Below are 15,147 nucleotides of genomic sequence, written 5' to 3'. Positions count from 1 at the left end.
GTGCTAAACCCTGTGCCCTTCACATGTCAAAAAAAACTCTCCAAGGGCTGACAGAATGCCAGCCATCAGTGTGGACAGCCACCCAGTGCCTCTCAGATTAATTTTACTCACTGGCTGAGAAAGACTCTCCATTATTCTTAAAGATGTTTGTTAAAGGTTAGGCTGTGGTTTTACAAATTCACTGTAGGATTATTTCACATCACAAACCAGAAAAAAAGGGCATGGAATGCTTATATTTTAATGTATATAAACACAAATGTTAGTGTCTTTGTGTGAGAACATCTTGATGACTATACCCACAGTGCAGGAAAACCTCAGGGATATAAAGTGGGGGGGGTATGTAAGATTACACGTGTTCCCTAATGTCAAGAGAATAATAACCATGGGAGCCATTACATGGGCGCATATGCTATAATCTCATGTCATATGTGTGTGTGCCATATATGTATGTATAATGTACTCAAATATATATATGTGTGTATATATATATGTATATATATACATATATATATATAATGTACTCTTTTATTAAGAAATTGTTAGGCATCTTCTACAGCGACCAAGTTCTTGCTATCAAGCCCATGCTACTTACTCCTGACTAAGACAAAAGCTATAGCTAAAATTCATTATATATTGGAAGAGGCTAGACCACAATGAGATTTATCATGTAAGAATATATATGCTTGGTGATAAAAAGCACAGGACGCTGAAGAGAAGGCCTACTTCCATCTACACTTCTTTTCATGGCATCCTTGATCAAAGAGAGAAAGGAAGGGAGGTGAGGTCTACCTGGAGGAGGCGGGACTTGAGGTGAGACTGAAGGATTAAACATTCAGACCCACCATTGTGCAAATACCATCCTTGTTTTAGATATGAGGCTAAGCAGCAGAGGCCTTAAATGATTTGTCTGAAACCCTACAGTAAGAAAACTTGGCCAAGACCATCCATACTGACTGAAGGACTTCAAAGTTTTAATACCATTTCCTCAAGAAAACTTGGTTTCTGACTACTGGAGAAATTGTTAGTACATTAAAATATAACTTTCTTTGATATTGTCCTCATTAGTTTTATGCAGCAGTAATGAATGGTGAAACCATCCAGTTCTTACAGGATCCTAAGCTAAAATGATTTGCTCATCAGCCAAGAACTGTGTTCCTATAATGCCTATTACATAACCCACTGGGCTAGTCTCTGTAAGTAAGATAAATATTCTCCTTTTGTTATTTCCTACCTTCATTAGTTTTATATATCTCAAGCGTCTCTAATCTGTTCCAGGCATAGTCACACATGTTCAGACTCTGAAATCAACTAGGTTTTCCACAAATCAAAAGATTTTTTTTTCTATCAGAAAAGAAAAAAGTGATTATTTTTTAAAGTTTCTTTTCAGACATGTTTCGAGTGTTTAAACAAGGGTTATTTGACAGAGTCACAAACAAGATATTGATTTTAGTCGGGAAATCCACTGTGTTGTAAAACAATCAGAAACATATGATTTCAGTCGACTTACAATACATGCATGAATATATGTGGTTCTACCTGAATCAGCAGTGGCCTAGACAAGAGCAGGAGGCAACAAGCAACCCTACAGGACCATCTGGCATACATTATCACCTCTCCTAAAACTGAGCAGGCAGCTAACACATTACTATGGTCGGGAAATGCTCCTTACAGGTTTACATGAAGGAATTTACAAAGATCTGTGATGAACTAATACTTTTGCTCCCTATCTGAATTTTTTTTTAATGGACAAAGCTATTCCCTGCTACTTATTTGATAAGAGGAAAGTCTAAAATGTTAAGGAAATTCTATTCATTGCTATGTGCTTTGGAATAACTTGTAGCCTGAATGTCTTTGCCTAATTTCTTGCTATTTATACTTCAATTGGATACAGATTAACAGCTAAATTCTATCACCTTTTAGAATCTTCCCCATGAGGAAGAAAATGGCAAAAATTTAGAAAGGGGAATTAGTAGTCATTTTCCATTCACACGAAAGCCGACCTAGCCAGTTTTCTTAGTCGTGGGCCCATCATTCAGAAGTCACATCCCTGCATCAGGAACCCCTGGTGCTCACAATACATCAAGGAGTAGTCATCTCTTTCTGGAAAAGGGAGCACTCCCAGATCCATCCATCTGGTATACCTTCTCTGACTTCTACAGTTGTATTTCAGCTTTCAGTTTACAGGAGGAATCCCCTGCTGTCTCCAAGGACCAGAGTCTACAGTACACACAAGCAATGGTGAATCCTGAAGCCACAGGAGTCTGCACCCCCTAACAGAGCAGAATGAATGACTCCAGGTCATCCTCTATCTCTGACAGACCTTTGGCCATTTTCTTTCTTGACTTCTGAAGATGCCTGTTTTTTCATGGCCTTCAGTCCTTCTACTAAGTTGAAAGAGCCTAGAAAGACACAGAGTGTCATCTCCAATAATCAGGTTTAGCCATTATTACTTCTGGCACATTTATGTCTTTATCCCCTCCATCTACAAGTATTTACTGAACATTACGGCATTCCCAGAACATGCCTAGACAACAGTGAGCTAAATAGCCAAAAACCTGTACTTTCAGTTTTTTCTAAACCTGCATCTTTTTTAAATGAAGCTTATATCCTAGAGGGAAAGATGGACCAAACAACGATCAATAAGTAAATGAGGCAGACATTCTCAGGCAGCACCATATTTTTTTAAATGTTGAAAAGGAAATGTGATCGTAGTAAGAGACACCCTTTGAGTATGCAAAAGCAGAGAGGAAACCAGTATCTTCCAGAACTGGAAGGCAAATGACCTTGGATGGTATATATGGGTGAGGAGCTGGGGAATAGGGCAGGTGATGCAGGCTTGGTGGATCACGGAGTTTATTTGAATTATACCGGCCGAGAAGCACAGAGCTTAGGGATGGTAGCAGCCTGTGCTGAAGTGCGTTTTTACAAGGCCACTGTGGTCTCAAGTCAGGGGATTGATTCTTAGTAGGCCTGAGGGAGAAGTGGGGAAGCCAGCAAGGACACTACTGTAGTCACCCCTGAAGAGAGAGGTTGCCTTGGAAGTGGGTGACAGCCGAAGAAACAGAGTCAAACATTAGACTGTGTAGCTAAGCCAACAAGATCTGCTGGTAAACGGATATTGCACCAAGTTTTTTTATTTTTAATTAACAAATCATGTGGAACTGAGTTAAACAGCATGACAGCTCAGCCTTATCGTGCAACCATTCCATATGAGCTTAGCTAGCATAAGCAGTGTGAACATCTGTAACAGTCTTGTGTCCCGAAGAGGACAAACCAGATGTGCATGTATCTCGTACAGATGACCTTTATCAGAGGTTGGAAACAATGCTAAACAAATAAAATAATAAATTAAAAAAAAAAAAACACCACTCTGGGGCTTCCGTTTCGGGAACATCCTGGCAAGTCATATCGACAGGGGAGTCCTGCTGAAGAGAGGCATGACCTACAGAACAAGATGAGCCGTCAGAAGGGGCTGCTCCATCTGTTGATGGGCCCAAGACCTAGAGAGTATGGAAGTGATGACTGTGTGAAAGCATCGCACGCATCTTTGATTTGTCTTTATGATGATGCCAGGCACAGCATCCATGGAAGTGATGACTGCCACAAAAGCATTGCACGCATCCTTGACTCGCCTTTATGATGATGCCGGGCGCGGTGCTGAAGACAGTGCATTTTCTCATTGTTTAATCCTCACATGACGACAAGAGTAGACAACCTTATTCTTAGTTTAAGGATTAAGGAAGCAACACCCAGAAACACGAGGAAAGGGTAAGACCTAGGGTGGGACGGGGAGAGCTCAGGTGAGGATGCTCAGTTCAGGTAGTGGCTCCTTTTGAAAGACAAAACCAGCAGTTTCTATGTGTGACTCAGATGGTCCATCAGGGAGCCACCTTTGAGGTGGTTCTGATGGACTGTCCTTCTCTTCCCACCTCTCAGCACCCGACCCCCTCACTCAGTGAACCCAGTGATCTCATGCTCTGGCTGCTCCATCAAACTGATTGTTGAAGTGATTCTGACAATGCTAATGAGAATGTTAACAACTGGCTATGGGGACTGGGCTCCTGGGGCTTCCTCTCCTCAGACAATATCGATCCCACCATTGTGTCTGGGTAATAGATCTATACCACAGACTTTGCTAGGGAACATGTCAGCTTTGTGTACTTTACAAACGCTGGCTTGTAATATCTTTCAGACAGACTCCTTCATTCAAATGCCCTGCAGGCAGCATCTTACTGCTCCCCGCTGCACAGCATGCCTACCTAATTCAAAAGGTCCTTAGGGTTCCTGAAAATGTTGCACCTGAAAATGTTGGAGCCAGCCTTGCCTCCAAGGCACATTTTTACTATTTTCGAATACTGAAAATGCCATTAGTGATCAAACAAGACCCCTTCGTGGGTTTTCAGAACCAAAATTAATTTCCAGTTTTGCCTCTCTTTGGTTCTAATCTTGAAATTAAAGAGCTTGAGGGACAAGCTTTTGTATCTTTTTGCTGACTGCTGGCTCATCTGGGACTTTCCTTTGTACCTTGTGGCCAAAGGAGAAATAAATTTCTCAATAGCTGTTTAAAAATTAACAGGAGGATCCCATAGGTTCAGACAACAAATGTGTGGTTACTCCTCCCAGTAAAGGTAAAGGGTTTATAACACAGAGAAAGAAAGGGCTTCAGGAACTACATAAGCACACTCATTGAGGACTCCGGGAGAGAGCTGGGCAATTAAGAACAGGATCCTTGTCAGGGTCCTAAGTTCAGTTCTCCGCACCCATGACTGGTGGCTCACAGCTACCTGTAACTCCAGCTACAGAGGAGCCAATACCCTCTGCTTGCAGTCACAGGTACACGCGCGCACACACACACACACACACACACACACACACACATCAGAGCTGGGATCCCGTCCCAATCCTATCGGCCATCTGGAGTCATCTTCCCCTAACTGGTTTTCTTTCTCAACTGAGTCCCCAGCCTCAGAGCCCCTGAGAAAGTCAACAAAGCCTTTTCTTGAATGTACAATTACTTCTTCGTTTCTTTGCTCTTTCTCTATGGCTTCTCAGAGAAGTTTCTGGAAGAGGAGTCTATACTCAGTCATCCTTTCATGTTCTATGGTGATCTGCATTCTGTTCCTGGCACAGTTTTTAACAGCCCCCCCCCCCCAACCGCCTCTGTCCTTTCAGAATCCTCCTTACTTTATCCAACTCCAATCATCTTTTCTTGGTCTATAATTTTACCTTTCTCCAAAGCTATGATGTCTGTGAGATCAGTAATCATTCATCATTATTTTCCGTTATCCCCAGCATCCAATACAATGCTCTGCACACTGTAATCATTCAGAGTAAGTCCTCAAAATGAACACATGAATGACCGACCTTCTCAGAACCATACAATTCATTCAGTCTCATAATTTCAGCCACATGCCAAATATAACGGAGATTAACAATATCAATAACACCTGGATCCTGCCTCCAGAAGTTACCACCCAGTGGGAGGGGCAGAGGAACAGAGGATTGATGCTTAGACAGATAGATAGATGGGGGAAGAAAGAGGAGAGGGAAAGTGGAGGACGGTGAAACAGATTAGTGTCACTCAGTCATAGAGGCAGGGGGTACACATTCGGATGCCAATAAAAGAGAAATATGTGAGGGCTTTTTCAAAAAAATCATTTTAATCAAGTTTTAAAAGAAGCAGTATGTCAAATAAATCATGATTTCATTCAGAGGGAACCAACTTGGCACAGTTGGTTCCCTCTGACTGCATCTCCGACTGCACACTGACTGCATCTCAGAGGTGAGGCCCTCCTTCTGCCGACATGGTAAACAGTCCTATCCGATCTGTAGCAAAGGGTTGAAAACCTCCCATTTGAAAATGTCAGTCTCTTAGTTTCCTATGTCATTGGGGAAGAAAGAAAAAAAAGATAGCTGCGTGTGATCGTTATCAGTTTATTGTCACCTGATCCTAATTATCAAAGGGGAACTGGATTTGCTGCTAGACATGGAGTCTGCAGGGCAGTTTCCCTGGGTGGAACACAGGGAATGGGCAGAGCGTATCTCATGCACCCATGCCTGGTGGTATAGAAATATACCACTCTATTTGTATATAAATGCAGAATAATGAATACATATATATTATATTCATTAGGTATATATAAATATAGGGTGATAGAAAATGACGTCAAACAAATGGAGAGCCGGGGACAAAAGGGAACATAACCCTCTCAGCAATGAAGTCTTGAACCATTCCTCCAGGGAACAAATCTCTCAAGCAGCTGAGGTTCTGGTTGAGAGAGACGGAAATAAAGAACAGGAAGGGAAGACACCGTGACTGGGCCTCTGCGGCCAATGGCTGAGAAAAGACATGTAGCAGCTTTCAGTATTTTTCTGTTTGCCGTATCCTTGTCCACGTGTTCATTTTTAAGCTACCCATTATTATTTTATTTTTAAGTACAAAGTGCTGCAAGTTAACTGCAGTATTTGGGGGATGCTCCTCGGAACTGTGACTAACTTTGGAAAGGTATCGAATTAAGTAGCAATGGATACAACACTCTCCTTATTTGGAGAAGGAAGTGGAAACATTCTTGTTTGTGAAATGGGGGCTCTGTCAAATTAGAAGGGGGGGCAGAATCGTTGTGTGGCTGTGGAGGAATTCAAGTGTGAAGAAAAGGGAACGCAGTAGCTGGGTAAACCAAGGAGCTACCAATGCACCACCTCCCCGTTTAAAATGTCTCCCTCACTGGCTGTTCCACAAAAATGGGCGTGAGTCTTTTACCTACTCTTCCTCTGCTCTCTGGCTGAATATCAAGCATTTTCAGTAGAGGGCACTGGAGAGACACTGAAGAAGGGAAGGAGGCTTTGACTCTTGGCCCCAGGGTGTTGACCCAGCTGACCCCCGCCCCCCACGGCTTCTCTAGCACCTGCAGCTCCTTCCGAGTCATGGGCAGCAATAAGCTCTTGTAGCATGGGCAGCTTCCCTGGCATCTTCCTACCCTTTGTAGCAGAATGGTATTAGGACACTGCTCAGTGCACAGGCTTGAGTTCTATAGGGCAGATTTCTAGAAGGTTCTGCCAGAACAGTACCACCCTCGCTTTTCCCGGGCCGCTCTGTGACCTGTGGCTGTGCCTCTCCTACAGGGTCCAGTGCGCATGGCTCTGGGACTTCTTCGGGACTTTTTTTTTTTGTCTCAGTCCTGGGGGAGTGGCTCTTGTCATGTGCTGTTTCTATATTCTTCACCTTCAACTTGCCTATAGTCAACCCCTCACCACCCCAACCACCTGTTCTACTCATTCATTCTTTCTGTGTTCTGGTGAAAGTTTCCCCTTTTGACCCACTCCATGGCCCCAGAGCAGTGAGCACTTCCAGCAGGGAGCACTCCCAGGAGGGAGCACTTCCAGCACTTGACTTCTAAATATCGTTCTACACTAAAGCAAACCAGACTCCTTTGAGAAATTCTCCATTCGAGGGCTAGGGAAGGAAAAGCACAAGATACATCTGGAGTATTTTATAGTACCAGAAAGTAAGGAGATGCTCAAAAATCAAAAGGGTTGGCCATATCTAAAACATAAATTTGGCTACAATATCCACATTGAAGTAAGTAACTATGCAAAGTCTCCCTCATGGATCTTAGTGTTGGCCTTAACCCGGAGTGGAGGCTAGGATCAGGTACTTGCTTCCAAGGTAATGCAGGGGAAGACAACAACTATGTGAAGAAACCAAGTGCTGGCCTCCTGGGGGACAGCCTGCCCGTTCCTGCTGATATGAGGAGAGCAAGCTGACTCTGAAGTCTACGTGTGACAAATCACCAGGGACATAGACCGGGGCCTGGCAGCCCTGTGGGATTCTCTCTGTCCTTCTCTAGACAAACAAGGAAAGACCAAGAAGTCCACACAGACAGAAGAAAGCATGAAGACAACAGAGTGCAGTGTGGCTCCCAGAGCATCTGGAGCAGAACGAGGAGAAAAATCCATCACTATCACACACTGATACCTTTTTTATTTTTCCTGAGACCCATGGGAGATTGACAAGGGACATCCGGGATTTGCTTGATACCAATGTACTAATATCCATTTCTCAGTCCTGCCAAACTCACCGGGTACTTAAGGGGTTAAGGACAGAGGATTCTGAGAGTGCACACATGAGAAGTCTCCAGGTATCTTTGCCACTTTCCTTCAAATCTCTAATTGTTCCAGAAGCAAAGGTTCACTAAAAATAACTAGAATGATTTTGGCCTTCTGACTGGCCCTTAGCTGGTACAAAAATGTCAGCCCAATCATTTCAAGCAATCATTGTATGGATCCAACACAGGAACGCTTAAACACAGCTATAGCCAGAGTGAAGGGAAAACAGGAAACGTCGGAAACTTTTTAACTCTGGAAGGCTAGTACATGCATTCTGTTTCCAGAATTATCTGTCCAAGACTAGACAAACACATTTCCTGAGATGAAACCCAGGTAGCAGTTTTGGCCTTGTGTGCTGCTCCGGTCTTAACAGCATTCTATTCTGTGCTTTTTGGTATTTATTTTAAAGATTTATTTGTGTGCATTCGTGCATGCATGTGTGCATAATTGTGTGTGTGTGTGCGCGCGCGCACGCGTGCGTGCATGTGTTCCTGCATGCATAAATGTATGTGTGTGTGTGTCTGTCTGTCTGTCTGTCTCTGGGTTTGTGCATTTGAGTGCAGGTCCCCATGGAGGCCACAAGAGGGCATCAGATCCCCTGGAGCTGTAGTTATCGGTAGTTGTGAAATGGGTTCTGGGAACCAAACTCCTGCCTTCTGGCAGAGCAGCTTGTGCTCTTAGCCTCTTTATGGAGTGGGTTTAATAAGTGTCAGGAATGTTATTCTTAGAGCAACTTTAAAGACTTCAGGTATCTGTTCACATGTATTTATTACACAGCCCAAACGTGAATTGCAGAGAATAAACTAAAAGTTGCTTAATTATCATATTCTATTGTTGTTAGAACATACAATCTCAAAATACCGGAGTCTTCGTTGGAGTCAGAAAGCTCTAACGTAGAGAGCAACCCTTTATTTCTCAAAGGCTCAAATCAGCTTTAGAGTCTGAAGTCCTTGTGGGCTTTTGTTTTGTGCACAAATGCCCTTTAGTCTGAGCTCTGAACTTGAGGTAGTCTCCAAATTTTAGGAGACCAAGTATGAATACAGCTGAAATCATTTCACAGCCTCTTGCCCTAAATTGAGTAAGAAACTCATTTTCTTTTTTTTTTTTTTTTTTTTTTTGGTTTTTATTATTATTATTATTATTATTATTTTACAACACCATTCAGTTCAACATAATAGCCACAGAATCCCCTGTTCTCCCCCTCGCCCACCCCTCCCCCCAGCCCACCCCCCATTCCCACCTCCTCCAGATCAAGGTCTCCCCCGAGGACCGGGGTTGACCTGGTAGACTCAGTCCAGGCAGGTCCATTCCCCCCTCCCAGACCGAGCCAAGTGTCCCTGCAAGAAACTCATTTTCAAATAAAGAATACATCCATTTTCCCCTTTCCCACTTTACAATAATATTTTTTTTCAAAATGTCTAGGTTTTAAAGCTGGAAAAGTTAATGAAAGCAGTGTTGTATTTGTGGTCAGTCGGCCAGGAAAATGAACACAAGCCAAATCCCACATCCCAAACATTCTGCTTCAATAGCATGTGAACAGAATGCCCAGCTCACTCCCTGCCCTCAAACAGAAGTGGAACAAGACTCTGAAATACAGTTACCCACGGAATAGAGCTACCTAACAGAAACAGACTCACACACATTCACATCTGCCCTCACACTCATACACATACACATACACACACACCACACACACACACATACACATATACACACATTCACATATGCTCTCACACTCATACACATACACACACACATACACACATTCACACATGCCCTCACACTCATACACACACACATTCACATATGCCCTCACACTCATAAACACACACACACACACATTCACATATGCCCTCACACTCATACACATATGTGGGGCGTTTACCCACCAACCCCACAGCTCCCCAGAGTTTTCTTGAGTGTGAGCAGCAGGAAATATTAGATAGAAGGATTTATTGCAGAGAATATTGTGGAGATAAACAGACAGAAAATAAAGGATAGCCTCGAGAGGGCCTGGAACCTATTCCAACGGGCCCTGACTGTCTCTGGCCCAGGGTTTTTATAGAGACGCCAAGGGGTGGAGCAAAAGACCTCCTCCCCCAGCACAGCCAAGTGCGGACCATCTCAGACACCTGCACTCAGGCCCGTGGTCCTGATCATCCTCTATTCGGACCTGCTGGGTAAAGCCACGAGGAACCCGAAAACGGGCTCCCACAGCACATACACACATTCACATATGCCCTCACACTCATACATACACACACAATTACACATTCACATATGCACTTATAATCTCATACAGACACACATTCGAATATACCCTCACACTCATACACATACACACATTTACATATGCCCTCACACTCATACACACATACAGATTCACATATACCCTCACACTCATACACACACACTTACACACACATTCACATATGCCCTCACACACACACACATTTACATATGCTCTCACATCCTCATACACACACACATACACTGACACTTGTCCACCATTGCCCTCACACTCTCTTATACACACACTCACATACATTCACATATATCCTCACACATATACACATACATACACATATGCCCTCACACACACATTCACATATGTTCTCACACTCTCTCACACACACTAACACACATCCACTATTGCCCTTAAATCCCCATACACACACACTAACACACATCCACCATTGCCCTTACATCCCCATACACACACACACATGCTCTTACACTCTCTCTCACACACACATTCACGTATGCTCTCACACTCTCTCACACACACACACATGCTCTCACACTCTCTCTCTCACACACCTCACAGTCTCTATCAGTTACAATAAGAAGGCTCTTCCTACTGAGTGTTCTGTGCACAAAGGCCTCCCCAGGAGATGTGTCTTCAGGGGCAGCCCAGAAATCCTAAGTGTAAAGGTGTTTTTAGCAAAATAAGAAAGAATCTTCACAATTCCAAAGAAAGCGAGTAAAAGCCTTAGAAGCCAGCTTATCTGGGCAACTTAAAATTCTTTCAGACTAGTCTCAAAAATGCAGTTGGTAACAACAGAGACTCTTTGGGCTGTCAGAGGAACTGGCTCAATTTTGGAAAAGTTATTTCTCTTGGATGAGTTTAATGATTTAGTCATTGCAATATAGTATTGAATTTCCATTTCCTCTCACATTTTTAAGGTCATAAAAAAAAGGCACAATTTTGCATGCAGCAACAAGTTGCGAGAACACTGAAATTTTAGCTGCAAAACGTACGAAAGTAACTGTATCCTATGGCATTCCATCATTCCAACTTCATGATGCTGAAGATGGGGGCCTCGAGCGATGCCTTCTTAGAATCTAGAAGACACCGCTTTAGAATTGTAACTCTTTCATAATGAAGACAGTCATACGGTATGTTGTAACACTGTTAACCACGCATCAAAAAGTTCATGAATTTTTATTGCAGATTTATTTCCCCAAAGTTATCTCAGCATGCACTCATCATTCTCACCTCAGAGTACAGAGGCAAGTGGACAGGTTAGGATCACACCATTCTATTTCTGAATTAAATTCAACATGTGACACATTTTAATCACCAAGAAAGTAGCTTACCTAATTAAGTTAGAAATAGAAGTTAGACCATCACGGCTCTGTCACCGCAATGGCCTTCCCTCAGTGGGAAACTAAACTCTGGCTCCTACTCTGATACTGACAGAGGTGTGGGTAGCAGATTGCCCAACTTTTCTTTCTACTCCCTTAACATCAGTGCTTTCGGCAACACAGCCATGGATTTAGGAGGAACCGTTTGAACGAGTTAGATTTGCAATCCACACCGTCCTCTGCTTGGGATGAAGACAGAAACTTTGGCTCAGAGGAACCCATAGACAAGGGGCCCCACGACAACCCCCGGAGACAGACAACAGCAGATGGGACTTACCGCTGGAGCAGTTGGTCCCCCCCCAGCCAGGCTCACACTGACAGGTGTTTGGAGCAATGCAGCGGCCATGGACACATTTATCAGCACAGTGAGCTGTCAGAGAGAAAAAAAATCAATCAAACCAAGAAAGTTGGCACAAGAAAAAAACCAACAACAACACAGCTGTTGTGCTGCCCAGGCTCACATGTCACCTAAAAACAACACGCATGCCTCATAATTGTCTTCAGTCCTTTCCTCAGCCCTTTCAAAGTCGACTGGAGAGCCAAACAATTCCCCTCTTATTTCGATATCTCCGAGTAAATTCCTCCATTTCTACTGTTTAATTCTACTTCACACTAAATTAGGGAAGCGATGTCAAGGAGAATTGTCTAGTCCATACTTTAAGAGCTGTTGCAATGGGTCCCAAATACATCTTCTTTGTGCTGGGAAGAGTGTATGTGCAGAAACAAACCACAAAGCAAGATATGAGTATTCCACAGTGACAGCATAGACCAAGAGGTCATTTCCTGTATATGATATATTCACCAGAAACAATGGTCACCTTTCTTCGTGATTGCATTCATGTCCTGACACAGCAGAGTCAAGGATACATTGTGCTGGACCTCAGTGCTTCACAGGCACATTATGTATTCTCTAAAATACCCAGATATGTAAATTATTGTGAGAGCTAACTGAAAGAACTTGGAGTTACAACATTTTACTTAAGGATGGAGTAAAGTGCCTTGACTTAGATGTGTTTTTTAATCTGTGCTTATTATTAAAGAGAAGCACATTAACTGCCCAACCTCATAAAATATTAGTACATAAGTAAGCCTCACCTCCAGTTGTACACACTAGCAGCATTTTTTCTGCTTGTTTCAGTATTTTTTTATTTTTTATACTGTGTGTTTTTCTCATCATAAAAAATAGAACCATAGTAATTTTTAAATTGCTTTTCCACCCAACATAATGAGAAGCATGTCATTAAATATTCTTTTATGTACTTTATTTACCATTATCGGTATAATGTATCTATAGTACATATGTATAAATACATATGAATAATTATGAATCTGTAGTAGATGACCATTATGAATATATAAGACTCACAATGATAGTCATTTGGAAAGTCTTGACCTTAGACATGAAGAGACACAGGGGAAGTTATTTGGGATGAAGAGAAAGCAAACACCAGTGATCAAAACAAAGACCAATGGGAACGAGTTTTGTTTGTTGCAGGATCGGGGACAGCAGGGCAGATGAGAGAGACTTTGAACCAAGCTGATGTGTCAGCACCTCACTCAGAATTAGCAAGGAAAAGTCCAAATGAAGCTCAAACCGATAGACAGAGGACCACAGAAGGACTTGCTGCCACCAGAGCACGTTTTAACACGTTAGTGACTTAGTAGCTGGGATATCAGACCTGTTGAGAATGAGATTCTGACCTATGATACAGTTTCCTGACACGAGAATTCCAAGGAAGCCCTTGGTAATTCTGTAAATATTGACTGAGAATATTACCCCTTTAATTGTAATAAAAAGCAGAAACCACCCATAGCTTATGAATATACCAGCCCCACAATATGTCACTTACACTGTCACGTTAAGTCAATGTGTGCTGACCTCAGTCTCCTTCTATTTCTATGCACGTGCGTGACCTCACAGGTGGCATTCATTTGTAAGGCCACAGAGCTCTCTCCTGTTAGCTGTTTAACTGTAGGTATGGACATACTTGAAGCCAACGACTTGCCATATGCAAACACGCAAGATTCAGTTAAATGCGACAGGAGGTGGGATGACAGCGAAGATCGCACTCTCTGCTGCACACACTGTGTCACAGGGTAGCATGTCCAGAGGACTGTCACTTTCTGAGAGCACTGGTACCTGTCATAAGCATGCCACCATGAGAGGGCTTTGTCTGACCTGCCTCATGGACTGATGGCATTCAGGTTCCAAGCACATGGCTGCTTAGCAATTTTTCCTCCTTCAGGGTACTAAAGCTATTTCAAATTATGTTTTTATATCTTGAGACATTTTAGAAAGTAGATGCTATTTACTTTTAAGGTGAAACAGGGCTTCTTTATTACAAATGAAGAAAAAAATGATCCCGTGGTGGCAATTTTAAACTCTGGATTATTTTAAGAAATCTCTTGAGCTACCATTACACCCAAGTCTGAAACAAAATGTGGATGGATTATTGATATAGAAACCAATTCATCTGAAAGCTAATTAGGAGTGGGTGTGGAGGGGTGGGGTCTTAATTAAAACTCAATCTAATGGAATCACCTTTGAGTATTGCCTCCTGAAATAATGATCCAAGTGATGAAGATAATGGTCTACAGTCCATTCCTTGTGTAGAAGCCTCACACAGTATTCGACTCTGTCATCCAAATTCCTTCTCTTCTCTGTGCTCTTTCCCAGCATCTCTGACTCTCCAAATCCAATAACAGCCATGTACAAGTGCTCACAGATGGTCAGGGGCAAAGGGAAGCAGTGGGGCTGCTATAAAATGCACAAAGTGCTCTGTGACCTAAGATGCCACAGCCTACAGAGACACTAAGTATGACAGCTTGTGATGCAGCGACAGCAACTGACTCTGGGTGATCAACTGAACCTGTCCTCAGTTTCCCCAGACAGCTTTAGCTGTCACCCACTCTAGGTACTAAGTGTACAGGACTAACCCCACAAGGGAAAACAAGGAGATTCAAGATGTGAATTAGCCATGCATATCCTGCCAAAGCGTCTAGCTGGGAAGAAAGGGAAGAACATTCAGCTTAGCAAGTGTTCAATGATTTGGGTCTCAAGCATAGGCAGAAAGAATCATTATAAGGTCTCACCCACAGGAAAAGGAAGTCATTATTACTTATCCATGCCCTTTCTTCTTATCTTTAAAGGGGGTAGTTAACTAAGAAAACATGGAGCTCGTGGGACAGCTCAGTGAGTACAATGTTTGTAAGCATGAGGACCTGAGTTCAACCTACAAGTTAGAAGACAAAGATGTGATGAAGACAATGGTGGATGAGGACTCAATAAAGATGAAGGAGAAGAAGAGTAAGGGGAGAGGAGAAGGAGGACAAGGATAAGGAGGAGGAAGAGGAGGAGGAGGAGGAGGAGGAGGAGGAGGAGGAGGAGGAGGA

General features: G+C 42.9%; 1 protein-coding gene across 2 annotated transcripts in view; it reads right to left on the bottom strand.

Moving 5' to 3' along the window:
• Positions 1-15,147, bottom strand: part of Megf10 (multiple EGF like domains 10) — a 163,152-nt gene that overhangs the window by 67,562 nt on the left and 80,443 nt on the right. For both annotated transcript variants that reach the window (XM_042263911.2, XM_076555280.1), the window contains exon 5: positions 12,032-12,124. In XM_042263911.2, the coding sequence (XP_042119845.2) occupies positions 12,032-12,124 (93 nt within the window). The remainder of the gene's footprint in view (positions 1-12,031; positions 12,125-15,147) is intronic.

The sequence above is a fragment of the Peromyscus maniculatus genome, chromosome 19, assembly GCF_049852395.1.
Source record: "Peromyscus maniculatus bairdii isolate BWxNUB_F1_BW_parent chromosome 19, HU_Pman_BW_mat_3.1, whole genome shotgun sequence".
NCBI lineage: Eukaryota > Metazoa > Chordata > Mammalia > Rodentia > Cricetidae > Peromyscus > Peromyscus maniculatus.
The sequence above is the reverse complement of the archived record's forward strand: the minus strand, read 5'-3'. Positions and strand labels throughout refer to the sequence as shown.